Genomic DNA, 26,888 nt, shown 5'->3' with positions numbered 1-26,888 from the left:
CAGAGAACATAACTTCGGACCACTCAGCAGCAGTCCAGTCCTTTTTAAAGCGAGACGCTTCTGACGATGTGTGTTGTTCAAGAGTGGCTTGACACAAGGAATGCGACAGCTGAAAACCATGTCTTGCATACGTCTGTGCGTAGTGGTTCTTGAAGCACTTACCCCAGCTGCAGTCCACTCTTTGTGAATCTCCCCCACATTTTTGAATGGGTTTTATTTCACAATACTATTAATACACAATACACTTTTTTTCTACCACATCTTTTCCTTCTCCTTCGCCTCTCTATTAATGTGCTTGGACACAGAGCTACATGAACAGCCAGCCTCTTTTGCTACAACCTTTTGTGTCTTGCCCTTCTTGTGCAAGGTCTCAATGGCCGTCTTTTGGACAACTGTCAAGTCAGCAGTCTTCCCCATGATTGTGTAGCCTACAAAACTAGACTAAAAGACCAATTAAATGCCTTTGCAGGTGTTTTGAGTTCATTAGCTGATTAAAGTGTGGCACCAGGTGTGCACACATTTAATATAAATGCAACATTTATAGATAAATGATTAGCTAAGAGTCTATGTCAATTAATTTTAATATTTTAGTAGATAGGTCTATAAATGCACTTAATGACAGTCATGTAGATGTAAGTAGTAAAGTAGTCTGCATATAATGTTATGCTATTTGTTTTCTTTGTTTAAAGAGCTTAGACGTGTTAGTGTGTGTTTGCTAGCTATTTTGATTGTTTCTTTTGCAGATTGGACATGCCTGGATGAAACTCCTCTAGGAAGAGGTTTGAGCACATGTTTAAATCTTTACATTATTTTATATTGGCTGTAGTTTACTTGAGACTTTTTATAGAGTTTCTTAATTTTATATTTGAATGGCAATTACTCCGCTTAATTTGACAGGGCAAAGACCCATACGCTGCCAACACGCATGTCATTGCCACAGTCCTCTAGCCTACTCTCCAGTGAGTATTGAATGCATAAATCATACTACTTGACATCTAACAGGACAGAAGTAAAAGAAAAGGTATTCTTTATTGGTGTTGTGTATCATTTATGTTAAATGATACTTTGCTACTTGTGGTGTGCCCTTTTATCTTCGCTGTCTCATTAAACAGAAGCTGCCCAGTCATTATTCACTACAAGTGTGCCTTTTGCTAGAACCGAGATGGGGGGGGGGGGGGGGAACCTCTTTTAAATATGCCGCAGCCTCAGATTGGAATCTTCTTCTTTAAATATTTAGTAAATAATGGTGTGTAAATGTTTCTAATCAGATGCATGTTTCTATACGTAATGATGTATATGTTTGTGTGTTGTAACTTCGATATAAAATTGTTTGTGTAGTAAACTCCGCTGCCTATCTTGGCCAGGACACACCCATCAAAGAGATTTTAATCTCTGTGAGTCTTCTTTCCTGGTTTAAGTAAATAAAAAAATTATTTCTCTGGTAGTCGATTGGCTGTGCCCTGGCATTTGTGGAAAATCTATCCATTCCATCCTAAAGGCTGAGCAGAAATTGTTTGCCAAACATGACATCCTGCCATTATTCACAAATAACCATTTCTTTCTACAACCATCTAATTTTGTTTTTTTTTAACCAGTGAGCAGGAGCATATTGACGAGGACTGAAAAACAATTAAAAGCAAGTCATCAACGGAGTCATCTTTGTTCATGTTTTTAATAAATGGAGTTAATAAATAATATTGTTGTATAAAAATTTTTTGTCTCATTCTTCTCAGATGGCCGAATCAAAAAAATCTAAACAAATTTGAATACCTCCACACTTTTCCTACTACGGAAGGTAGTACATTAGTGATGTAACGTCAAGTTCCCTCAAATCTGTTCTGAAATTCTGAAGAAGAAACAAACTCCTCTACATTATGACCCAAGGGTGAGCACATTTTCAGCACATTATTTTTATTTTTTTAACTATTCTTTAAGCTGTAAGTTAACCGAAAAATCAAAATTATGTAATAACTCACCCTCATGTCGTTCCAAACCCGTAAGTTTATCTTTGGAACACAGTTTAAGATGTTTTAGATTTAGTCTTTAGAGAGCTTTCTGTCCCTCCAAAACGTATGTACGGTCTACTGTCCATATCCAGAAAGGTAATAAAAACATAATCAAAGTAGTCCATGTGACATCAGAGGATCAGTAAAAAATTTTGAAGCATCGAAAATACATTTTGGTCCAAAAAAAAATCGCAAAAACTATGACTTTATTCATCACTGTCTTCTCTTCAGTGTCTGTTGTGAGAGTTCAAAACTCTGCAGTTTAGTGATATCCGGTTCGCGAACGAATCACTTGATGTAACCGAAATCTTCTTGAAACAGTTCACCAAATCGAACTGAATCATTTGAAATGGTTCGCGTCTCCAGTACGCATTAATCCACGAATGACTTAAGCTGTTAACTTTTTTTTAATGTGGCTGACACTCCCTCTGAGTTAAAAACCAATATCCCAGAGTAATTAATGTACTCAAACACTACACTGACTAAACATCTGTGAAGAGAGAACTGAAGATGAACCAGCCAAGCCAGATAACGAATGAAAGACCGAGTCGTTCTCGAGTCAAGAACGGGTTGGATCGGTTTTCGGATCACCAGTAGTGATGGGAAGTACGATTCTTTCTGGCAGTTTGATTAAATAAACCGGTTGAAGAAATGGTTCACTGGTTCTTTTGCGCTCATCGGACGCATCCAAAAGAAATGGTTTGGAACGACATGAGGGTGAGTCATTAATGACATAATTCTCATTTTTGGGTAAACTACCTCTTTAAGTATTCATAAACATCCCAAAGGGGTGGAAATTCACACTTTCATAAAACATTTTTAAAAATAGCTTTGTTTTGGTAAATTTTACTCTATGACTAGAAAGTTACAATTTCTTGATCTCTACAATTAAATATAAAAATTAACTGATCTGACGCACAAAAATAAATAAAATGCATATATGCACTAAACTGGTGCAAAAAAATTTATTCTCAGGCATTTTACATTCATGTTTCAAAATGACAATCTCTTATTATTTTTTGCAATGTATCATAAAGCCATAGCAGAGTAATGGTAGTTGTGAAAGGCAAGACAAAACATTATATAATCAATAAAGCTTTAAACAACAGTATCATTGCAGTAATGTAGCTTTCTACATAATCAGTTCTCTCCTGTTCTCATCATGTCTTTCCTCAAAATACAGTTGCACACTGTTATTCATCAGACTGAATCATAAAAACACAATAGTTCTGATAAAGCATGCTGGTAGGTGGCTTAAAGACAGGCTCTTAACACACGTCTGTATTGACCAGGACAAGACATTTGTCAGATGGTCAGTGTGTAGCTCACATTCAGCACCTCCAACCACACATGATCAACATGTACAACAGCACATCTGCCGATTAGGATCAGCAAGCAGATAATAAGTCAAAATTAAAAGGTATCGACAGAAGTGTGGGGTGTGAAGTTATCTGACAACACAAAACTGTGCATTTAAAACACATACCCCACAAAAGGAAGGAAGTCTGAGGTGAACACATGTAAGCTGGCAGGTACAAAAGTTATGAGTCTGGAGAAAATACTTGATGTGTGTTAGGAAACCGTCTGGAATTGTACTCTGGGTCCTCCTGTACTCGTTTCGTGATGTCGTTTTTCAGCTGATAAAAAAACAAAAACAAATGTATATGTATATATTATGCTATTTTATAAATGCAATATATAAAATAATGGTGGTTTGTATGTTTTTGGAAATGCCCCGCGTTTCGTGTTTTGAAAGTTTACTGATTTAGTTTCTCAAAGTCATTTAAATGACTTTGAGAAACTGATATATTAAGGATTTTATAGTTACCAAAAATTTTAACTTTAACACTTCATTTCAGCTAGTTGCTCATTTTAATTTGACATTGACAAATTTAGTACAAGTTTTAATTAAAAAAAATGTGTTAAAGTAAAAATTTAAATTAAACTTAAAGACTTGACATACTACATCCAGTTTTCTGCCTCGATTGAATTCAAGGTTTCAAACTCCTGATGTGCATAATAAACAAAAATCCAGTTATATGAACTTGAGCACATACAGGTGCTGGTCATATAATTAGAATATCATCAAAAAGTTGATTTCACTAATTCCATTCAAAAAGTATATTGTATTCATTCACTACACACAGACTGATATATTTTAAATGTTTATTCTTTTAATTTTGATGATTATAACGGACAACTAAGGAAAATCCCAAATTCAGTATCTCAGAATATTAGAATATTACTCAAGACCAATACAAAGAAAGGATTTTTAGAAACCTTGGCCAACTGAAAAGTAAGAAAATGAAAAGTATGAGCATGTACAGCACTCAATACTTAGTTGGGGCTCCTTTTGGCTGGATTACTGTAGCAATGCGGCGTGGCATGGAGTCGATCAGTCTGTGGCACTGCTCAGGTGTTATGAGAGCCCAGGTTGCTCTGATAGTGGCCTTCAGCTCTTCTACATTGTCGGGTCTGGCATATCACATCTTCCTCTTCACAGTACCCCATAGATTTTCTATGGAGTTATGGTCAGGCGAGTTTGCTGGCCAGTTAAGAACAGGGATACCATGGTCCTTAAACCAGGTACCGGAAACTTTGCAGTCCACTCTTTGTGAATCTCCCCCACATTTTTGAATGGGTTTTGTTTCACAATCCTCTCCAGTGTGTGGTTATCCTATTGCTTGTACACTTTTTTTCCTACCACATTTTTTCCTTCCATTCACCTCTCTATAATGTGATTAGACACAGAGCTCTGTGAACAGCCAGCCTCTTTTGCAAAGACCTTTTGTGTCTTGCCCTCCTTGTGCAACGTATCAATGGTCATCTTTTGGACACCTGTCAAGTCAGCAGTCTTCCCCATGATTGTGTAGCCTACAGAACTAGACTGAGAGACCATTTAAAGGCTTTGCAGGTGTTTTGAGTTCATTAGCTGATTAAAGTGTGGCACCAGGTGTCTTCAATATTTACCTTTTCACAATATTCTAATTTTCTGAGATACTGATTTTGAGATTTTCCTTGGTTGTCAGTTATAAAAATCAAAACGAAAAGAAATAAACATTTGAAATATCAGTCTGTGTGTAATGAATGAATATAAAATACAAGGTTAACTTTTTGAATGGAATTAGTGAAATCAACTTTTTGATGATATTCTAATTATATGACCAGCACCTGTATGTTTTTGCATATCATTGTGTCTATTTCAAGATATGAAAATATCTTTTCACACAAGATACCTGTTCACTGTATGCTTCTTGAAGTTCTGGTTTCTCTAAATCCTCTTGTAGTGCATTAGGAGCTGAGATGGGTGTTACACCTGCTGACTTGGCGGCTTGACTCACTGCCTCAGTGAGTGAGAGTTTTGGGCCATCACTCTTTACCATCTAGGAGACACATAATTGAAAAAAAAAATGTTGTTTATTGTTATGCTTCAGGAGATGCCAACCAGTCTGTAAAAATACTACGACATTAGCAAATGTGCACATTATCTCAATGTTTACATGTAGCTGCACAAAACTAACCTTCCTGCGCTTTGCTGGCATTCCAAGCAGATATGCATCAGACAGAGGAGGCTGGGCCTTCATCTTCCTCTGACTGATCTGATCTTGTCTGATAATAGGAACCCACTCCTGCAAACAACACAAGCACATTAAACCCACTCTCAGAAAAAAATTCAGTCTCACTTTCATTCATCCATGATCTGAAAGGCAAAAAGCGAAACAAGGATGACAGCACGTGCCTCGAGTAGGTCACATTTTCTAAAAATGTATGAATTTAAAGAGCCAGTAAGATGAAAATTCTAAGCTTCCTATCACTGTTTATAAGTCCTGTACATTAGGTTTAAATCCATCCAAGGTTAAAAAAAACTGTCATTTTGTCAAAATATCATTTTAAAATTACCTAAATTCTCAGAGATCCCCAAATGGTTCGCGCGAAGCTGTTCAAAAGATTCAGTTTCCTTAAACCCCACCTTTCAGTAGCATACGGTGTTCTGATTGGTCAACATAACCAGTTTGGATTGGTTGTTCCGCACACACCTCCACGGTAAACTATGCGTTAGCGTCTGTTTTGGGTGAATTATGTCTTTATTCCTCTCAACGCGAAGCAAAAAGTAAAATAAAAAACTTGAACAGTTTCGCTGCTTTTTCTTCTGTGTGGGTGTTTTCAAGCCGCGCGCTTCTTAATAGTGCGTTCAGCGCGGGGGCGTGGTCAAATTAGATATAATGAAGGGAGACGTGAAAAACAGACATCGTGTTGTTTTCATATGGATTACTTTATCACAGAATATCTGTTCGGCAGCACTTGTTTAGTTTTAAAATAGACATGTCAGGCCTTCTATAGATATCTCTCTCATGTCACTTCGTTGAGTATTCACGGAGTTACACTTCATTTTAATGACGTGTTTGTACATGACGATCAGCGCAGACAGGCTGCAGACAGCACACATACTGATAAGATGCTCGGGAGCAAACAAACACGTAACTTCATAATCATACTTCGCGTTGTGATTTGGAGATGCTCGTTGGTCAAACCTCTTTTATGGCCAAACGCTTTGAAAATCCCTCGTTGTACTAGAAAAGCAGTCATCAGTGAAATGTTGTGAACACAACAAAAGGGATTTGTTGTACTGCTCTGGTATTGTGGTAAAAAAGAATTTAAGCCATTGGTTCTTCTGATATTCATTCTTTGGCAGTGAAAATAAAACAAACTTGCCTTTACAATTAAAAACACACTGTCTCCTCGACATGATGCTATCACACCAACCAGAGCGTCTGTGTGTGGGGGGTGGGGCAGGTCAAAGTTTTACAGTCTATGGATTCTCCCAAGACGGTAGACGGAGATTATTATGCAAAGTATTCCTAGTGACGTACATAGAGATGGGCATAAGATTTGAAATCTATAACGACTCGTTTCAGTGATTCAGAGTCGACTCCTTACTTTAGAAGCTAATAACTTTATAAATCGTGTACTTTTTGGTTTAATTACTTTGCACATTGTTTACACTGACGGACAGCTACATCATACACTGTAATACAGTGTGGCTCTTTAAGGTACTAAATCTGTAGAAATAGCATGTTTTGGTGGACACATTGTTTTTGCAGTGAACGAAAGAAAATCAACTCACAGGAGGCAATGCAGCTGCCCAGGCTTCTGCACCTCTTCCTGTTTCCTCTCCTCCAACAGCTCCCTCTCCTTCCCTAGCTGGACCTCCCACTGCTCCAGCTTCCTGGGAGGAGGCCAGAGCTTCTTCTGCTGTAGTAGCAGGTGTTGGAGAGAGGCTGTCCCCCATCTGAACCATGTATGGGAGAGGTTATATATGAGACCATAAAGTACATGAGAACAGACTGTTAAACTTCCAAAGCCAATAATGTATGTCTGGTCTGCAAAGCAATTGCATTTCATGGTAAATCACCATCAAACCCTTTTATTTTTACTTACCTCCACATTCTGAGGCTCAGGATCCTGTATGGGCCTCTCTACTGATTCTTCACTCTGAGAAAAGATTCATATGCATTTTAAGTCAATGCAAAATGTGAGATCCATGGTGTAATGTTTCTTGAGTGAAATGAGACATTTAAACAAAATGTAAAAAAATTTAAGTATGTCAGCACCTGATTTTTAAATAATATAATGGTCCACAGCCAAACAATTGTGAGCCTGCTATGTGGCCAAGAGAGCAGAGGCAGTCCAGGATTATTCTTCTAATATTAATTAAAGGGGTCATATGACACAATTTCATGTTTTCCTTTCTCTTTAGACCTTGTGCTTAAATCGTTAAAATATGGCCCAATATGTTTTTTGGACCTTAAACTGTGTAAACGCATTGGATTACACTGAACAAAGAAAACAATTTATTTTCATCTGAACTAAAATTGCGATCCATTGTTTCCTGCGATCCCTCCTGCTACGTCACTTTCAGTGGTGTTTTTCAAATGCAGATGTAAAGTTTTAAAAACAAGATTTTTCTTACACAAACACATTGGTCCACTTCAGAAGGCATTTATTAACTCCCTAGAGCTGTGTTCACTACTTTTTATAATGGATGGATGGACTCTATTGGACTTCAAAATCTAATAAAGCTTGGAACAGCCAGGACATTTTTTTATAACAATTGTATTCGTCTGAAAGAAGAACGTAACATACACATAGGATAGCTTGAGGGAGAGTAAATCTTGGGGCAATTAAAATTTTGGGATCAACTGACCCTTTAATGACTAAATGAGCAGGCCACATTCAAACGTTGTTCACAGTATGTTAACTAAAGACCATCTTGACTATGCCAACATCCAGCACTACAATATTCTGTGGAACGTGTATAGAATCAAACCTGTGTGTGGATGACGTATTGATTGATCTGTTCCTCCGTGATGGGGATGTGCTCCAGTATCACTTGCAGCCTCATTGTCATCATACTGGTTAACCAGTTCACCAGGCTAGGGTTGACCTCAGCTGACATAGTTCTCTAATAGAGAGGTGAAATATAAAATTAACGTTGGGGGTTTATTGAGTGTACTTAAACATACATATACTTTCCTCACAAAAAAAATCATTAAAAGTATTTTTTTTAAATGTATAAATTTTATTTTAAATTACATTTTAGTAAACTTTTAATATCCCTTAACATTTAAAGGTTTTCCATAACTGAAATTCTGTTTTGATGTGTCTCTAACCCCTAACACCTTTATCATTAATTGCTAAGTTTCCTTCGTCAACGCTAGCCCCCACCAACATGGAAATGTCTCCTCTGCAATTTTATTTTCATTGAGCAGGTGTAGGAAGAACAATAAGAGAATAACCAAGACGATAGGGGTTGTAGGAGTCAGATGTCAGTTGTTTTGGGTACTAACAATGCGGTGGTTGATGACGGCAGTAAGGGCACTTTGTTCTCCATTTAGACAGTAGAGGTTAAGGGCAAGACACTCAAAGAGAGCACGGTTACACAGTTGTAGGAGCCGAGGTCCAAACGTTTGATCTGAAGAAAAAAAAAAACACATTTAAATGTATTTCATATGTTTCATTAAGTTTCACAGTTCCTACAGAGGCCTTGGACATGATAAAAGAATGAAACTGCAAGCTAATATTTGGTGACTACATGTGTTTATCAGTCTAAGTAGATCTAAAACCTAAAACTGATCTCATGACACTTCTTGTCCAGACATACCGGTGCAATGCAGAATGTGGGTGGCAATGCCTACAAGTTGCTGTCTGAGAAAAGCCCGGTTCGTCTGGGTGATATCCACCCCATCTCGGATTGCGATGGTTGACTAGATGGGATGGAGAAGCAGCATACACCACAAATTAGCATCAGTTCCATTGAGTGGAAAACTTCGTTTGCATTTTCTTCAAGCTAAGCAACATCATCTTTGGCATACTTTGACTTCATATTAGGGCTGGGACAAACGATTATTTTTTAAACGATTAATCTAGCGATAATTTTTTCGATGCATCGATTAATCTAACGATAAATTTTTTCAGACCGATTCAATTTTGATTATCTCCCCATTAATTGACTACTAACAATTTATACATGTTGATTTACATATCTGAATGAAAAAAACATGAATTCCTTAACATTGCAATATATGTTTATTGCTCTTAAAATTACAAAATAAAAGACTAAGAATGCGTTACTTTGCACTTGTATAGAGATAGAATTCAATAAAACCTTGAAGCCTTGAAAACACATAGCTTACTGAAACGAGCTTACTGAACACATAGGGCCTAGCTTACTGAAAAAAAAGTTCTTATTTCAGATGAAAATAACAACAACTTGATGTAAACTTGAGGGCTTTAAGCTAATACAGAAAGTGCTTTTCCAAAAAAAAAAAAAATATATATAAAATTAACAGTGGGAGCCAGCAGCCTGTCATTTGGCATTCCTCCCTTTTTCTATCTTGTTTAATGATTTTGGTTAATATCATAGACAGTAAAAGAAATGAACACAGCGACCCCATTGGAACTCAATTGAGACAAGTGAAGCCCATTTTTTGCGTTTTTTAGCACTTCCGTTTCTGACGCGCAGACTCAAACGAAGCCTGACTACGCCAGATGTAAATCTTCTAGTAGCTGTGTGTGCAAACTGCCATCGTTAATCTTGCAGAGACGGCGAGCTTGAGCGGGGAGTTCTTTGTCGTGAGTGAGCAGGAGTAAGTATTCTGATTAATTATTTTGTATAGTATTTTAAAATGTAACGCCAGTACGCCATATTAAGTTAATTGCCTGCGAGCTTCTCCTCCTGTCTGTATGGTAATGCAACAGAGAGTCAAGTGGTTATGACGCAATCGTTAGCCTATTTTTTACAAAAAACTGTTTATCATTTGGTGATCAAGAACCATTTTCGATTACCAAATGTTGAAAATAATATTTTGTGTTAATTGTGACATTATAAATGACAAAAACTTTATTTTTGATTAATTTAATGCAACCTTGTTGAATTAATTTCTTTATAAAAAAACAAAACAAATGTAGCTTGTATATAGTGTATAGATGTCCATATTACATTTACAGTAATGGTTACAAACTGAGAGATAAGTGGAATTTATTTTGTGTTGTAATTGCTAATGTCACAGAGCTTTTCATAGTTTTCAAAGAGTCAAGAAAGAATCCAGGAATACTTACAAAACTTTCTGTGATGTACTCCTCAAGTTCAGCAATTAAGTCTTCAGCAGCTGCCTATAAAACAGAAAGAAAAATAAGACATGGAAAGAGAAACAAAAAAATAGGGAAAATTAAAGAATCAGACCAGGGAAAACAAAAACAAAGTGGACACAGGAGAGGACATTTATACAGAATCAAACAACTGCCGGTATCAAATTTTTTATGTTGCAATTAATTGCTATTGACTATCACAGTATACTGTATTATTATCACAATATTAAAATTTAGTTAATAGGTTTATTAACTTTTTTCTTATAACTAAAATAACTGAACATTTAAGTACAATAAAGCAATTCACAAAAAAAAGTATAAAGCTAGACATTTTACACAGATTAAAGTGCAAAATAATTAAAGACCAATAGGTAACACTTTACAATAAGATTTCATTAGTTAACCTTAGTTAATGCATCAATGTTAACAATGAGCAATAGCTACATTTGTAACAGAAGTTTTTAATCGTTGTAAACACAGCTCTTAGTTCATGTTATAGCTCATAAATAAGACAGATGAAACTTTGGATTTTAACAAGGTGTTATTAAATATTGGAATTACCCAAGATTAATTAAATGCTTAAAATAAATTTTCATTGGCAGTTTATGTTAACTAATGAATTAACTAGTGTTAACTAATGAAGTTCTAATGTAAGTGTGACCTAACAATAAAAAATCTAAACGCTTTCAAGCAATATCTAGGGCAAGTTGTAGTCTATTAAGTCTAAATATTCAAGTAATTGTCGATATGATGAACATGGCTATCTGAATGGCTATCTAAATGCATTTCAGAAACAGAAAGTAGCGCAGAATCGATGTCAACGCCTCTCGTTTACTTTGAATGAAGTGACGTCAAGGGTTGCTGAACTGAATTGTGGGACCACTGATTCTTAATCCAAAATGGCGAGCTATGTTGGCATCAACCCTATACAAAGACAACCTCGTCACTATTGTCATTGACGAGGCATACGTCGCTTACAAATGGTGAGTTTGCATACACAGGTTTGGTTATTAACTTCAAGTTAATTTTTTTCATTCGAGGCGGCTGAGCCAGCGCATAACACAAGTCATAACCAAATGTTATGTGACTGGCTTATTTTAAACTTCAGACAAAAGCATCCCACGAGAAAGTAAACCCTTGTCAATTATGCCTGGTAATACCAAACTTACTTTGTAGACAGATTTTGGTATTACCAGGCTAAGTAAAAGCTTCAGTATCGTGATGTATCGCATTACTGAATAAGGGCACTCTAAACTGCATAAACACCTCAGAAACATAAGTGTGAAGTAAGAAATGGGTTGGGATACAAGATTGTTTACAAATAGTTTCAAATAATGCTCAGTGCTCTGTGTACCTTCCTTGACTGCTGTCAGTGATAACATCCTGTATGTCAAATTAAATTAAGTAAATATCCCTTATTGCGCTTTATCACATTTAATTACATCTGTGTGTTTGTTTTAAGTTGTATTATCCCGTCAGGGTTAGTGACTAGTAAAAGCCTACAATAAATGTCAAAGGTAAATGTCAAATCACTTTCAAAACAGTGACTTCCTGTTTTGAATTTCAATTTAGTCAAAGCAAAACCATGGTATATTCCGGATATTTAGGGCACTCCAACGCAGTTATGTTTTTTTGGAGGTCATTGTAGATATTTTAGAGTGCTGTCACTCAATATTTTAGATGTTTCTCTTATGTAACAAAACCCATTACATCTATTAATGACCTGTTGAGTCTAATCAGGTGTATCTTATAAGGCAGGGGTTCCCAAACTTTTCAGACCGCGACCACCAATATTAGATTGCTGACGAGCCGCGACCCCCCCCCCCCCCCCTGTGTTTCCCTCTTGTGAGGATTTGCGATTTGGTTACATACTGACAGAGCTACAAAAAAACAAAAAGGAACACAATCTCTAAGCCAGGCTATTTTATTAACAAATAAAATAGCCAAATACATCCATAACTGTGAAATGCTTACAGACAGAATACGAACAAGCTGCAACAAGCTAACTAGCTATAACACGCATACAACAATAACTTTGTATTCAGAAAAAATGCCTTACTTTTTTTTTTGTGTGTGATTGCATTGTGTAATATGTGCTAAATTGTGAATAAAAAAATATATATAAAAAAATAAAAAAACGCCTAATGTGATGGATGGGCGCTGTGCGCGGAGCAAAGCAGGTCCACTCTAGGTTTAATTTTGGAGATCCCCACCCGCAGATCATCTTCCACGTTAAGCCGTGACCTGTGTTTATTCTTAATGTAAGTCTTAATGTAAGTTTATTCTTAAAGTAAGCGCGGAGAATGTCTTTTCACATAAATACGTTGAGACAAATTGCATGAGGACACCCAACGCGGCTTCCGACAACTGTGGATATTCCAGCGCGACAGAAACCCAGAACTCATCCAGCGTCTTGCCGTCAAATGCCGTCCTCAGGGTTCGATCGGTTGAAAGTTCTATCAGCGCATCTTCCATATCTGACGCCAGATGATTTGCCGTGGTTACATTAAATGGTGACCTTGTCCAGTCATATTGTTCGGGAGCGTCTCCTTCAGGGAAATACTTATGAAAGTGATCTGGATAAATCCAGATTAAAAATTATTTTTTCATTGTGCTCACATATTAGATGGGGGAAAAATTACAGAGGGATTTATGGATATCTACTTTTGTTATCCTGTAAATCAGAATATACTATCAATAGCCTTAAAAAAAAGATTTTCGCCATGTTTTTAGTAATAAAATGTTATATAAATCAGGCTAGGAATAATATATTTACAAATCCCTGTGTAAATGTCTTCATAATATAACTAGGTACAAGACTGGAAAGTTTGGTGTATATAGGTGCTACTAAAGTGGAGATTTCGTACTTGGAGTATGAGAGAAAGGTCGTTTTGAGAAAACAGGCTTTAAAGATTTATCATCAGCCAATGAGATTTTTACTTTCGCGATTGGTTGCTGATAAAAAGGAAATGACCATATTTGGATCTGACAGCATTGTACAGTGAAGAGAGAGCTTTCCAGCCGTGCCTGTGATGAAAGAGAGCAGACAGAGATCGCGGATCGGCAGGATGATTTACAACGCTAACTTTTGTTGAATTTACGCGAAATCTACAGACGCAAACAGACAAAGTGTAATAAAATAAAGACCTAAATGTGTATTTCTGACTTTTTTTCACCATCTCGCATTAACATATAAAAAAATAAAAACATAAAAATAAAAATAAAAGTTTCTGTAAATCATCTCGCGACCCCCCGCTCGTCGCGACCCCCACTTTGAGAACTACTGTTATAAGGGAGGCATTCAAGACGGGAAGTTTTGGGGGGTATTCCAGGACCAGCATTGTGAATCAGGGCACTTGATACAGCTAGAGACTTACAGTGATGTTGGCCTCCGTGGGCTCACGACCTTGCAGGAAATGCTCACTGAAGAACTGAGCGAGCTGGGGCTGGATACGACCAAGTGGCTGGTGCTGCCCGTGGAGCAACAACACCATGTCCACCATGGAGAAGTTCTGACAAACCAAAGCCAGTAGATCACCAAAAAAACCTAAACACATTCACATGATCTTTAGTTTTCCTCATTCTGATTGCATTTTTTTTATTAACTAGAAGTAAATGCATCAACTCCAAAGAGCTCACCCATAGCATCTCCAGCACCAGGGGTGAAGATGTTACTTGTTTGGGAGAGCCTCTGGATGAACTGTGCAATGCTCTCAGTTTCGTTTTGTGGGGTTCCCAAAGAGCCCATCATGGTGGACAGGACACCCTGCACTATCCCAGTGAAGAGCTCAGGGTTCAGACCTTCACCAGCTGTGGCGGCCCCAGTAGCACTGTCTGCGTTTGGTGGAGCAGTGGGAGCAGTAGGGGTCGAGGTGGGAGGCTGTCCCGCAGGAGGCTGAGAGAAAAGTGTTTGGGAAGCCTGATGACAGGAAAGCATAAAACTGTCTTATACACACTACCATTCATAAAAAAAAAACCAGTGAAAAAAAGGTAGAAATCTAGTTTTCTGGCAAGTGAACAGGAGCCATCAAGAATCCGAAATGGGGAAAAAGCCTCATGATATGTTGCTCAAGATAAATGGTTTCATATAAGTTATAAGTCTTCGGTATCAATGTATGAAAATGATGATGTGCATTGTAATAAAATCTGTGTAAAAAAAAGTCTATATAGCCAAAGGAGACTATTTACCTGCATGAAGTCTGTGACCCCCTGGATTAAGGTAGGGACCCCAGGCATGGATACTGTAATTGAAGGGCCCTGGTTGCCTGCGGCAACAGAACCTCCCAGTAGAGACCCCAACAACTGCTCCAGGTTTCCCCCTAAAGGATTCTCCTGAGGAGCTGACGGTGCAGGTCCAGGTTGAGGGGTACTGGTATTGGTACTAGACTGTGTGGACCCAGAGCCACTTGTGGAGGTGGTGGTGGTGGATGGAGTGCTTGTGGAAGTGGATGTGGAGAAGGTGAATGTTTGTGAGGCAGAAGTGGTGTTTTGGCTGGCTGTGGATACAGAGAACAGTAAAATGTATTATACTATGCCCTAACTAGAGGCATTTTACATTAGTATTACATAATACATTTTCAGTCTTAAGAGAATATTAGGTACATCAAGAGGACTATGATCTCATTTGAGCTGATCCACATGTCAGTTATCAAATAAAATACTCAGAACTCATATGTTATTGATTTTAAACAAAGCAGTATATGTATAATTATAAATTTAAGTTTTTAATCAACTGTACCCATCTGCCCTGCAGCCCCTGACAGAAGCTGGCCAACTAGTCCACCAATCATCTGATTTAGAGCAGCAGGAGGGAAGTGTCCAGCCTGAGAGGAAACAGACTTTTAAAATTTTAAAATGATGCATGAATGCTTCTGAATTGAGCAAACTGCAACTTCCGGTGCAGCACATTGCAATTTCCTGTCTAGAATTTACACCTCTATATTCCAGAAATATCATGGAAATTTAATTCACCTGTCCTGGCTGTTGACCCATCATTGGTGGAACAGCTCCTCTGAGGTTAATAGCGGCCCCCCTTGTGGTAAAAGTGGGGCTGGCCATCCTGTGAGTAAAAGAGGGTCTAGTGAAAACCACTCTGGCCTGAGGTTGGTAGGGGGGCATGGGGGCTTGAGTGGAGCCAGAGCCAGCGTTTGCTGCTGGTGGTGTGGTCTGTTGCCCCTGCTGGCCAGTAGAAGCAGCGTTTGCCATGGCCATGGCTTGCTGAGTGACTTGATGCACAATGGCTTGCATGAATTCTGGAGGTAGACCTGGAATCTGAACAGTAGGGGGGGCACCTGCAACATGCAAACATGTACATTACATATGGTGATCAAACATAATCTGAACATGTAATCATCATGTATATAAATATAACTTTTTAAAGACAATTTGAAGACTAACCAGGCTGTCCAATGCCAGCAGCATTCTGTTGTCCACTTGCCTGTGCAGCACTGCCAGAATCTGAAACATATTAAATTAATTCAAGTAAGGAAAAAATAGTTACATCGGCGCTTTTCCACTGCGGATCACTTTTGGGGGGTTTAGTACCACCTCGGTTGAGGTTTCAAGTGAACTGTACCATTATCAAAACGTGACTTGTTAACTGCTGATCACGGATTGGCCAGAGAGAATCGTCACTACCTGTGTCAATGAACTTGCTACACAAACACAAAAGAACAGCTAGATTTTAATAAACACAGTCAGTAAAGGATCGAACAAAACTTTTGAATGAGCGCACCTTTTGTTTTAAAAACAAAAAGTTTTGTTGTCTGTTGCAAAAGTACAGACGTTCCTCTCGTTAACAGCAAAGGACCGGATCCAGCGAGAGCTTGATGGGGCGATGCGGAATGAAAACATTTTTTTTTTAGGAGTCATGGCAGTAGATGCGGCGCAGCTATAACGACATTTGAATAATCCCACCCACTCTAAAGTGATACTAAACTGCAGTGGAAACACAAACTGTGCCAAGCCGAGTCATACCACGCAGTGGAAAAGTGCCACTGCACACAAATACAAAAGAAACCCACCATCAATGTTCATCTGCATCATCACTACAGGCTCCATGGTTTGATGACTGATCCGGATGACTCTGGGCCCTGGCTGTGCGCTCTGCTGATTGGCTGGACCAGGCTGACCGGCAGGCATTGGGCCCTGGCCTTGCTGATCTGAATGGCCAGTGGACTGAGGTTGACCATCAGCTGCTGGTCTGCCATTGGCTGACATAGTCACAGTAGTTCCAAGATTCAGCTGGAGAATGTTAAAAGTTAATTGACATGTTTTAATTAGGCCTAATTCAACAAATTACAATTATAGACCCTGCGTCTCGGTATTTCTGGGAACTCTGGAAAATTTACTTCTACCAAAAATACCGCAGTACTCATTTATGAAGTGCTCTACAAAACTTTCACTTTCAGGGTTATGCAGTACATTTCTCACTGCACGAGTCTCACAAACCACTTCCTTACCTGCACTGGTAGGTGATGCACGCCTGCTGGAGTCAGCACAGAGGAGGTGTAGTGAGACATGGGGCGGATAACGTGCAGGTGTCGAGGAGGGTTGCTTAGGAGGTTACATCGTAAGTCGCTCAGGGCGACCAGGGCATTTCCCAAGAGACGAAGGGCCTCTCCCACAAGGTTGAGAATACGCTGGTCCTCATCCCTCTCTTGGGTCTGTTGTTCAAAAAGAAAAAAGTATATAGAACCTTTTTACTGAAATTAAGTACAAACACCAATCAATCAACCTACTGTCATATTTCTGAATAGAAGTATTTATTCTAAGTTACAGGATCTAATCTGTCAATGCAGTACCGTGTAAAACAACTAGGGCTGTGTATCGCCAAGAATCTGGCAATACGATACAAATCACGATACAGAGATTGCAATACTATATAGTGCGATACTGTACGCAAGGTGGGATATTGGGATATTTCTTATTTTAGAAAATAGTATATATTGTAAGGAAAGCTGTCATTAAGAACCCACCACCATATGCAAACCTTAAATTGCTGGAGAAAAGGGGGAAGGGGGGGGGGGGGGGGGATTTAAATGCTTGCAGGATCCGTCAGTTAAATGTATAATACGTCTAAAATGTACTTTACAAAAAGACCATTCCGTATTTTTCAGACTATAAGTCGTACTGGACTATAAGTCGCATTTATTTAGAACCAAGGGAAAACATTACCGTCTACAGCCGCGAGAGGGCCCTCTATGTCTTCAGTGTAGACTACAGGGGCCTGTTCTTCGTACGTCGCTAACTCAGTTAGCTGGATTTGAATGTTGATGATTTAGCGTGATCTTGGATCATTTGGTTCTTCGAAGCTCATCCCGGAGCTGCTGTCATAGCAACAGGTCCGTTAGCTTAAACCTGCTCGGGAGTAGCTTATTTCATGTAAACAGGATTAGATCGCTTCTTTTCAACCAGAACTGATAATCAAAATATGTCTGCTACCACCGCTACTTTATTACAAGAATATCGTACTGATCCAGGGACAATAATGTAATATAATAATCATTTAAAAAAAATATTTAAAAAATAATATAAAAACGCTGTGTAGTCCTATAGACACAGCCAGTTTTACTAAGTGAAATATTTGTCAGAAAATTATTATTTCATAATTGTATTAGAGTCTAACACACATGCTATACAGATAATAGAGTCGTGCATTATTTTGAGTGATGACTGCTATTATAAGAGTGGCTTGATGGAGCGCAGGAGATGCAGATAACATGATATTGACCCTTAAGAAACTTTCATTAATGCTGTCACGTAACAATACTGTCCAAATATAAAATGAAATGAATAGATAATTTCTACATTGAAATAAAAATGTAAAGACTGCACAACTATTATAAAATTGCGAATCTAAATAATTGGGAATCATGAAAAAATTCTAATAAAATAAAAACATGCATCTATTATCTGTTTCATGTTTCTATTATAACATTTATGTAGTTTTGTTTGCTTGGCTGTTTCCTTATAAAAGTCAAGTTTTTCATCAGGTGTCGTTTTAAATTATATGACGTCATTACATTGCTGTCTTACCACCAGCCTACCGCTGCACTGCTGATCGTGGTTTCGAGTATCGATACATATCCCCTTTTAAGCCAACACATTAATTTTGATAAATAAGTCGCACCTGACTATAAGTCGCAGGATCAGCCAAACTATGAAAAAAAGTGTGACTTATAGTCTGGAAAACACGGTATATATATTTAGACCCTGATTTAAAGGTTCAATGAAAAATAAAGTGCTAACAGGATACTTAAAGAAAACATGAACCTTTCCACTTGGATTCACAGGTTTTTCAGTTTGTATTTATCTTCCGTGTGGAATGCCGAAACCCCGACACGAGCAACGCACCAACTGCACAAAACGCCCACTGCGAGGCAACCTTCTCGCCTTTGTCTGCGCCTTGTGCAAGCCTCTTCACACAGGACGCAGCAAGCGTTGGAACCGAGGCAGTGCCAGCGCCACAGTCCCGCAGTGGAAGTTATCACAAAAGCTCAAATAACGGCACATTCAGCTTTGTACACCTTAACATGAACTGGGACAATTCTTTCATCCTCCATTACTAGCAGCAAACTACATTAACGCTAACATTAGTGGCGTGCTCTAATGCTTGTATTTGCTCAGGATTTGTTCAGAGATGAACACTGCCATCTAGCGGTCGGGAAACAAACTCAAAACAAAACAACTGCCATGAATCTTTTTTTTATATATCGATATTACGTTTTAAGCCCTAAAATTAGGTTTTTACGTCTACTTTTTCACATTTCAAAATGTGAAAAGACATTTTTATATTATGCCGGCTGAATGACTTATGGCATCATTTTCAAAATTTATTTTTTATTCACATCAAAGTACGGTGCCTGAGCACTACATAGAAGAAAACATTTATGATGAGTGCGCTTCTTACATTGTTGTTGTAGTCTGCAGTTGTGGCCGCCTCTAGAATGAGGTGAGCTCTCTGAATGAAGGGCTGGAGTCTCTCCTCGACTCTCCTCAGCTCTGTTAACATCTCCACCATCTCAGCTGGGCTTGGATGGCTGATGGAAAGGCAGAAACATGATCATAAATTATTTTTTCAATGTGCAATTTTCATTAAACACTGATCATCAGAGCATCACTTTAATACACTTATAGTGGAGGAAAATAGAGGCTTACACAAACTGCTACTCAGTTTATAGATTACTGTGTAAGAGCAAGAGAAGTATAGTATGGTTAATATATAGTGAATAAATCAAACAAAAAAGACTCTGCTTAGTCAACAAAACAAGACATCTTACACTAAACATAACCTTTAGTTTGACACTTCAAAAGCTAGTCGCTAGTGGTTAGAATGGTGGTTTGTCTGACTTTTAAAAAGTGAGTAGGATACAGTAGTGGGAGCTTCGCTTTCAGTGGCTAAGCAGACACATCCTATAATAGCTAAACTCCCACTCATGGTTAGCATCTGTGCTGATTAACTGCATATGAAACCAAGAAAATGTGACTCATCATCGGTGTGGAGTGTTATTGTATATATTGTATTATCAACAATAAAAAAAAAAATTAGGATCCTGCACTCTTTTCAATCCACATGATTTCAGGTCATAAATTCTTGCAAAAAGAGTAAAAAAAAAACAAAAAAAACTCAATACTGGTAATTAATTTGCTTTGTATACAAATAAAGGTTTACATGGCGAGATGCTAGCAATATTATTTTATTGTTAAAATAATGTGCAAGCTAAAGTGCTCAATGCATTTAAAATCTACAACAAATGTTTCAATCACGCAGGGCTGTCCCCTTTTTTTTTGGATACACAGCAATTTAATTTCAAGCACTGTATCATCTACTCTGGTTTTTCCATCAAACCACACTGATCACATGCTTTGTCAATGTCTCAAACGGACAATAAAATCATTGTTTTACTAAGGGAGGAAACTTGAACAGAGACTTTCATGGAATTTTATGTTTCTTAAAAAGACTTGTTCGAGGATATTGTTCGAGCCGGTTAGTTTATCTGAGGATATGTCATGAACCACCAATTAAGCATTAGGCCTACATTTAAGTGAAAATGAAAGGATGGTGTAAAACACGGATTCACACAAATTCACATGCACCTGCAGCGCTTCTGTGAACAGAGAAAATGGAATAAAACTATATAGGCTACATAAAAAGGAATATATAGGCCTATACATGAAATATATTAAACTTAAATCATTAATCATATACACACAGGCTTTATTTCAGCTATCGGCCCCCCTGCTTTTCAAGATAGCGGCATCGGGTATCAAAAAAACAATATCGGTCGACCACTATTGGCTATGACTCTGCATGTTTTTTTTGGAGTAAAGAAAATGCTGTACTTTATTATTATTAAAGGTAAAGAAAAAGTTGTAAAAATAACATTATTAACCAGTATTTTTTCTACTCAAACCAGTTTCAGAATTGTAATAATACAGAGGAACGCAGGAACAGAAATGTTCAAATACCAATTCTGCTCAGAATGAACCAATACATTTCTTTCGTCCATTTTTACCTCTGGATTGACCGATATCAGTATTGGCCGATAGATGTTTGTTAAAATCGGTATTGTATTGACCAAAAGAATCTTAAAGGTGCATCCCTAATTAGAATGATTTCTGAAAGATCATGTAACACTGAAGACTAAAGTAATGGCTACTGAAAATTCTGCTTTGCATAAAAGGTATAAATTGCATTTTAAAATACTTTTTTTTAAATTGTAATAATATTGCATAGTATTACTGTTTTCACAGTATTTGTGTTTGATTAAATGCAACCTTTATGAGCATAAGAGACCTCTTTCAAAACTATTTAAAAAAAATCTTTGTTTCACCTCACTTTGTAGGCAGTGGGTTTTAAAGTGTCTGTACATTTCCCACAATTTTCATAATGGGCCAAACCAAAAGATAAAATTAGAATAAAGGAACATTGTTGTCAGGTGTTTATGAAACTTAAGACAGAAACTCACAATTATTTTCCAATTTGTTAGTCATTCTTCAGAAAGAAACAGAATCTTTCACGTGGCAATTCACTAGTGATTCAAATGGATTTAGCAAATTCGTTAAGCAGTCATAGTATAAGAAAATTTAAAGATTTAACCAAAAATATAATTGTACATTTCTTTTTTTTCATGTGGATTTTCTTATTGAATTATCATAGAGGTAAAACCAGATCAATATTGTCACATGTAGATTAACCAGGCTGTAATTCTCCCAAAAACATATTTTAAAAAACACCAAATTCTCTACTCACAATACCAAAGCCTTAACAGGGTAAGAGGAAGAAGTTTGAGTAACAATGAGTAAATCAACAATAAAATGTTCAAGTGGTCAATTATTGACTTGTTAGAAAAAACCCAACCCCCCGCCAACCCCCCCCCCCCCCCAACACACACACACACACAAAAAATGTCCCACTGTGTTTAAATAACCTAACATATAAACAAGAATAAATGATGACTAAAATAGTGACAGAGTGATATTATAATTGCTGTATGCAAGGTGGATAAGTCCTTTAACTGCATGACTTAAATTTTTGACTCATAACTTTCATTAACTTTAATTTAATTAAAAGCATGTTTCGATAGGAGCAAAAAATCTATAGCAAAACAAAACGTTGAAGAAACAGTTAACCCGAAAATTAATATTTCATCAAATACCCATGTCATTCCAAAACCCATGTGGTGTCTTCCCCTCCCCTCCATTGAACACAAAAAGAGAATTTTTAAAGAATAATTATGCAGCCTTTTTTCCATACAACACTACTGTTCAACTATAAAACAATAGAAACAGAAAACAGAACTGATTACTCAAAATTTCTCATTTTGTGTTTATTTTTAGATTAATTATTCCCTGAAACTACATTGGAAAAACAGAAAAATATATGTATTTATAAATCAGGATTTATTATATCACTAAGCTAATAATTCAGTTTAAATTATGACTGAACTGGTCCTACCTGAGGCCAGCTGGAGGGGGTGGAGTACCCTCAGTCTGGGTGGAGGAGGAAGAAGATGGTGGGGTACTGGAGAGAGGAGGAGAGGTGTCCATGGGCTGCACAGTAGGAGATGTAGTGGATGTGGAGGAGGTGGGTGGAGGTGCAGAGTCCTCCTGAGATGCTGAGCCATCCTCAGGCTGGCCCTACAAAAGAAGGCAGAGATGAGGGAAAAAAATCAAACAATCAATAAGCTATGCACTTGCACATTTATTTCTTCCTGATACCACAGTATCCAATAAGCCCAGCAAAGTCATTCTCAGGAATATAGCTTACCTCCAGTCTCTGGATCACAGCATTGGTGTCTCTCAGCAAGTTCTCAGCCAATAACAGCCGCAGTCTGGGCTCACTTTGCAATGACTGGTCCAAATCTATCTGAACATTCACAGAGCCATTAGTCTGGAAGAAAGAATTTTATGGCATTAATGTATTTCAGTAAATTAGTTGTGTGTGTGTGTACTATTTATATCTAGACTATATATCTAGACTAATATATATATATATATATATATATATATATATATATATATATATATATATATATAAAATGAAAAAAAAAAAGTTATATAAATATGTTCTGAGCGCATTTGCGTACCAACATGGTTGACAGCTGTTAATGCACAATTACAATTTTAGATCACAAACTGTACTGTATAAGTTTTTTTTGCAACCTGAAAGTATAAATCTAGACTATGCCATGCCGTTTTCAAAGCACAAGCTGATTTTAAGTTTGAATATGATGAAAACGCTTTTATTTATTTTTTTGACGCTTTTATCCAAAGCGACTTAAAATTGGGGACTACATAACGCGTTTCTTCTTAAAGAGGCAAACAAAGAAAGAAGTAGTAAATATTAGTATTTTATTTTTAAGTTTACTACAAAATAAATGTATTTAATACTAGGACTGCCTTTTATTTTTAATATCACACACCATTATTTAGTTTATTTACTATTATTTTATTTAAAAAAAAAACACTAAATAAATAAAGTGCAATAATATTCTAACATTTATTAATTCATTTTTTATAGTTATATGTAATGGTTCACGCCACATGCAGTGTGAGGACCAAACCAAATATCCAGATTCTCTTAGGAGAACCAGGTTGAAAAATTATGTGCATCCCTATATATATACATTTGTTTATAGGGCACAATTTAAAACAACCAAAAGGTTGACTAACAAACACACAGGCCAATAAATGCTTATGTTAGCCAAAGCCAAATATATAACATAATATTAAATATATCAATAATTAATAAATGTTATTACAATAAAAAATAATTATATTTCAATTTTTTTAATGTATTTTATTTCTTGGATAGCAAATAGCAAAGCTGAAGTACTCAAGCCTTCAGTGTCACATGATCTTTCAGAAATAATTCTAATAAGATCATTTTGTGTTAAAGAAACATTTCTTATTTTCAGCTCTGCTGCTTAAAGCTGCAGTAGGTAACGTTTGTAAAAAATATATTTTTTACATATTTGTTAAATCTGTCATTATGTCCTGACAGTAGAATATGAGACAGATAATCTGTGAAAAAATCAAGCTCCTCTGGCTCCTCCCAGTGCTCCTATTGCCATTTGTAGAAAGTCATGCGCTCCCGGTAAGAAACAACCAATCAGAGCTGCGGTCCGTAACTTTGTTTGTGTTCAAAATGTAGAAAAATGTATATAATACGTGAGTACACCATGAATCCATTTTCCAAACCGTGTTTTTAGCTTGTCCTGAATCACTAGGGTGCAGCTATAATAAGTGTTTATATTCGGACTATTTTAGATTGCTTCGGGGTACCGCGGCGGAGTAACCCAGTACCTTTGTGATTCTTCATAGACATAAACAGAGAAGAAGTTCCGGCTACGATGTTCTTCCGCAAGACGCAAGCAGTTCTGTTTATTAACCACTAGAGCGTCAAAAGTTACCTATCGCAGCTTTAATCGTTTTGTGGAAATGGTGATGCATTTATATTTTCAGGAATATATGATGAACACAAAATTCACAAAAAAACAACATTCTATCTATCTTTTTGCATTAGAAATGTTTTACCCTTATTTTTGATCAACTTAATGCATCCTTGTTGAATAAAAGTATGAGTTTAATTAATTTTTGAATGCAATTTCCACCACAGCAAAAGGCCTCTCTTTAGTTTACAATGGTCCTCACCCCCGTGCTGGTACTGACACGTGGATTTCTCGCACTGTCTCCCAGGCCTGTCATCATCTGCTGAATGGACATCTGAGGAATCAGAATACATTAAGCAAAAAAAATAAAAATCAAATAATACAAGTGATACGGAGTATGAAAAAAGATTCTACCTGAATTTGCTGAGGGTCCATAATGTTGACCGGAACATTAAAAGTACCCAGCATAACATAGCTGTTGGCATTGCGGTCATGAGTAGGCCCAACAGGGGTTCCTTGAGAGCTACTGGTTGAGTTTGGGTTTTGATTTCCTCCCTGTGTCGCCCCAGAGGACCCTGATACGCCACCCGAGTCAGAGCCCTGTTGGGTGGTCTGCGGTGGGGCCCGCTCTACCAGGTGAATTACTTTTCCATCCACGTCTAGACAGAGATGGATGAACAGGGACAAGTACAGAAGAGTCACAAGACTGCAAAGGGAATATTATTCAAAAGCACATGCTGAGTTGACCAAAAAAAAAAATGTATTTTCACTTTGCAATTCGACAGAATTGGCTTTATATGGAATTGTATACACAAAATGTCAACAATGGAGTTCCCTAGATTTGGAAACTGCTGTTTTTATGCAAATCAACTCACTGTATTCTGCTAGGGTTTTCTCATCCTGAAGTACTCTGCCCTGATAAATGAGTCTTTGTTTGTCAACAGGAATTCCAACAGAGGGTGATATGTGCTCCTTGAACTCTTTCACTGTCATCTAAGAAGCATAACGAGAAGCTGTCAATTCAAAAGACAACTGGCAGACAGTGGACTTGTGTCTTTATCTGCTGTCACATGACTTGTTATTCACCTTAAATTGTGGTCAAACGCAGAATGCCAAGTCATCATTATAAAAATAAATAAATAAATAAATAAAATAATTATAAAAAAAAAACATGTAACAACGAGAGTAATACGAAAAAATCCAGCTTACCTGTGCCTGAACTGTGTAGCTCCTGCTCTGGGAGTCCAGCGTTTTCACAGTCACCTCTATGTTATTGTATGAATGTTCTTCCATGCTGTCTATATTATTCTAGAAAACAATAATAACCAGGCATAAAGTTTAAAAAAAGAACCTAATGTATACCTCTGAAGTCTGAATATGTAAAATCCTACAACAAACTACGTCACGGTGAAGGAAAAGTGTTATATTACACACACAGGCCACAACTGATACCAAGCAGTCACACACACCCCACCTTTCCAGAAATTTCTTGATTTACTAGAAGCATATTGTAGAAACGTATGCTTTTAAACATAAAAAGCTATTTAACTGTAAACACAGCCTACTGAAACGTTCTAAAACAACCGCTATCAATAACATGCTAAGTCACTTGATGCTAAATGTCAATCAAACAGGCGTTTGATACGTTTTTACGATAACATATGTCTATTTATAAAAAATACATGACGTTTTCACCCATTTTGACTTATTGTCGTCGATAAACTAAACAACAAATAAAAAAATAAACATACAAGTGCGCTCGAGCTGTGCGAACGTTAGCTCTCCTATGTTTGTCCTACCTCGAGACGCGGTAATTCCTGGTTGCAATTCGTTGTTTTGCATATACACTATACTTTCTGAGTTTACTAACAGTATGGCTGTAATTTGTGCTTGTTTGTATAAAACCGACTAACGTTAGTTAATACATAAATGTAGCGAAGCTACCATCGTGCTATCATGCTAGCCGGTGTTGCGATACAAGCTCAAGGAAGTATACGATTGACGTCACGGCGTTCTCATAAACTCCAGTGTAAAGAACTGCACGTTTAAATTTAATAAATTGTCAGTTAGGCATGTGAGCTATTAAGTAGTTCAATATTAAAAGTTAATTATTAATAATAATACATTTTAATGGAAAATATAAAATATAATTTTTACACTCACTGTTTACACAAACAGACCTACCAAAACTAGACTTTGAAACACAAAAGTCAGGTAAGGTGTGTTTTGAAGCTTGGCTTCTGGTTTGAATTGGTTTAAGCTGCTCATGAGCTGGTCCTAAGCATAGGCCTATAGCTCCTGCTCAGGACCAGCTTAGCAACAGCACATTACAAGTTTA

At 37.2% G+C, this 26,888-nt stretch overlaps 1 protein-coding gene and 1 long non-coding RNA gene across 4 annotated transcripts; one reads left to right on the top strand and one right to left on the bottom strand.

Moving 5' to 3' along the window:
• The first annotated feature begins 375 nt into the window (after positions 1 to 375).
• On the top strand, positions 376 to 1,971 carry LOC113115528 (uncharacterized). Its single transcript, XR_003293898.1, has 4 exons — positions 376 to 632; positions 744 to 779; positions 898 to 959; positions 1,596 to 1,971. It is a non-coding gene; the product is annotated as an uncharacterized LOC113115528 (long non-coding RNA).
• A 985-nt stretch (positions 1,972 to 2,956) lies between these two features.
• On the bottom strand, positions 2,957 to 26,554 carry LOC113114984 (large proline-rich protein BAG6-like). Of its 3 annotated transcripts, none has more exons than XM_026282153.1 (25): positions 26,350 to 26,554; positions 25,760 to 25,858; positions 25,426 to 25,543; positions 24,965 to 25,209; positions 24,813 to 24,884; positions 22,927 to 23,049; positions 22,615 to 22,796; positions 19,567 to 19,696; positions 17,117 to 17,320; positions 16,679 to 16,898; positions 16,053 to 16,112; positions 15,627 to 15,946; positions 15,394 to 15,493; positions 14,844 to 15,151; positions 14,295 to 14,574; positions 14,033 to 14,202; positions 10,626 to 10,679; positions 9,169 to 9,271; positions 8,855 to 8,979; positions 8,335 to 8,469; positions 7,446 to 7,499; positions 7,132 to 7,296; positions 5,528 to 5,635; positions 5,243 to 5,389; positions 2,957 to 3,643 (listed from the first exon to the last, which is right to left on the bottom strand). In XM_026282153.1, the coding sequence occupies exons 2-25, from the start codon at positions 25,841 to 25,843 to the stop codon at positions 3,548 to 3,550; spliced, it is 3,603 nt and encodes a 1,200-aa protein (XP_026137938.1). In that variant the 5' UTR covers positions 25,844 to 25,858; positions 26,350 to 26,554; the 3' UTR covers positions 2,957 to 3,547. The 3 variants fall into 3 exon arrangements, with proteins under 3 accessions (XP_026137938.1, XP_026137939.1, XP_026137941.1); XM_026282154.1 differs by having other exon boundaries at positions 15,394 to 15,478; XM_026282156.1 differs by having other exon boundaries at positions 22,927 to 23,025.
• Between the last annotated feature and the right edge of the window lie 334 nt (positions 26,555 to 26,888).

Source organism: Carassius auratus, chromosome 15 (genome assembly GCF_003368295.1).
Source record: "Carassius auratus strain Wakin chromosome 15, ASM336829v1, whole genome shotgun sequence".
Lineage (NCBI taxonomy): Eukaryota > Metazoa > Chordata > Actinopteri > Cypriniformes > Cyprinidae > Carassius > Carassius auratus.
This window is presented reverse-complemented; position numbering and strand designations above follow the sequence as displayed.

What these genes read in the sequence shown, in the direction of transcription:
- LOC113114984 (XM_026282153.1), bottom strand. Translation starts at nt 25,843, where the DNA reads ATGGAAGAACATTCATACAATAACATAGAGGTGACTGTGAAAACGCTG. An exon ending in GCTACACAGTTCAGGCACAG is followed by an intron (nt 25,544 to 25,759) that starts GTAAGCTGGATT and finishes TATGCTTCTTAG; the next exon opens with ATGACAGTGAAAGAGTTCAA. An exon ending in TGGGTCAACAGCCAGGACAG is followed by an intron (nt 15,494 to 15,626) that starts GTGAATTAAATT and finishes AAATTTTAAAAG; the next exon opens with TCTGTTTCCTCTCAGGCTGG.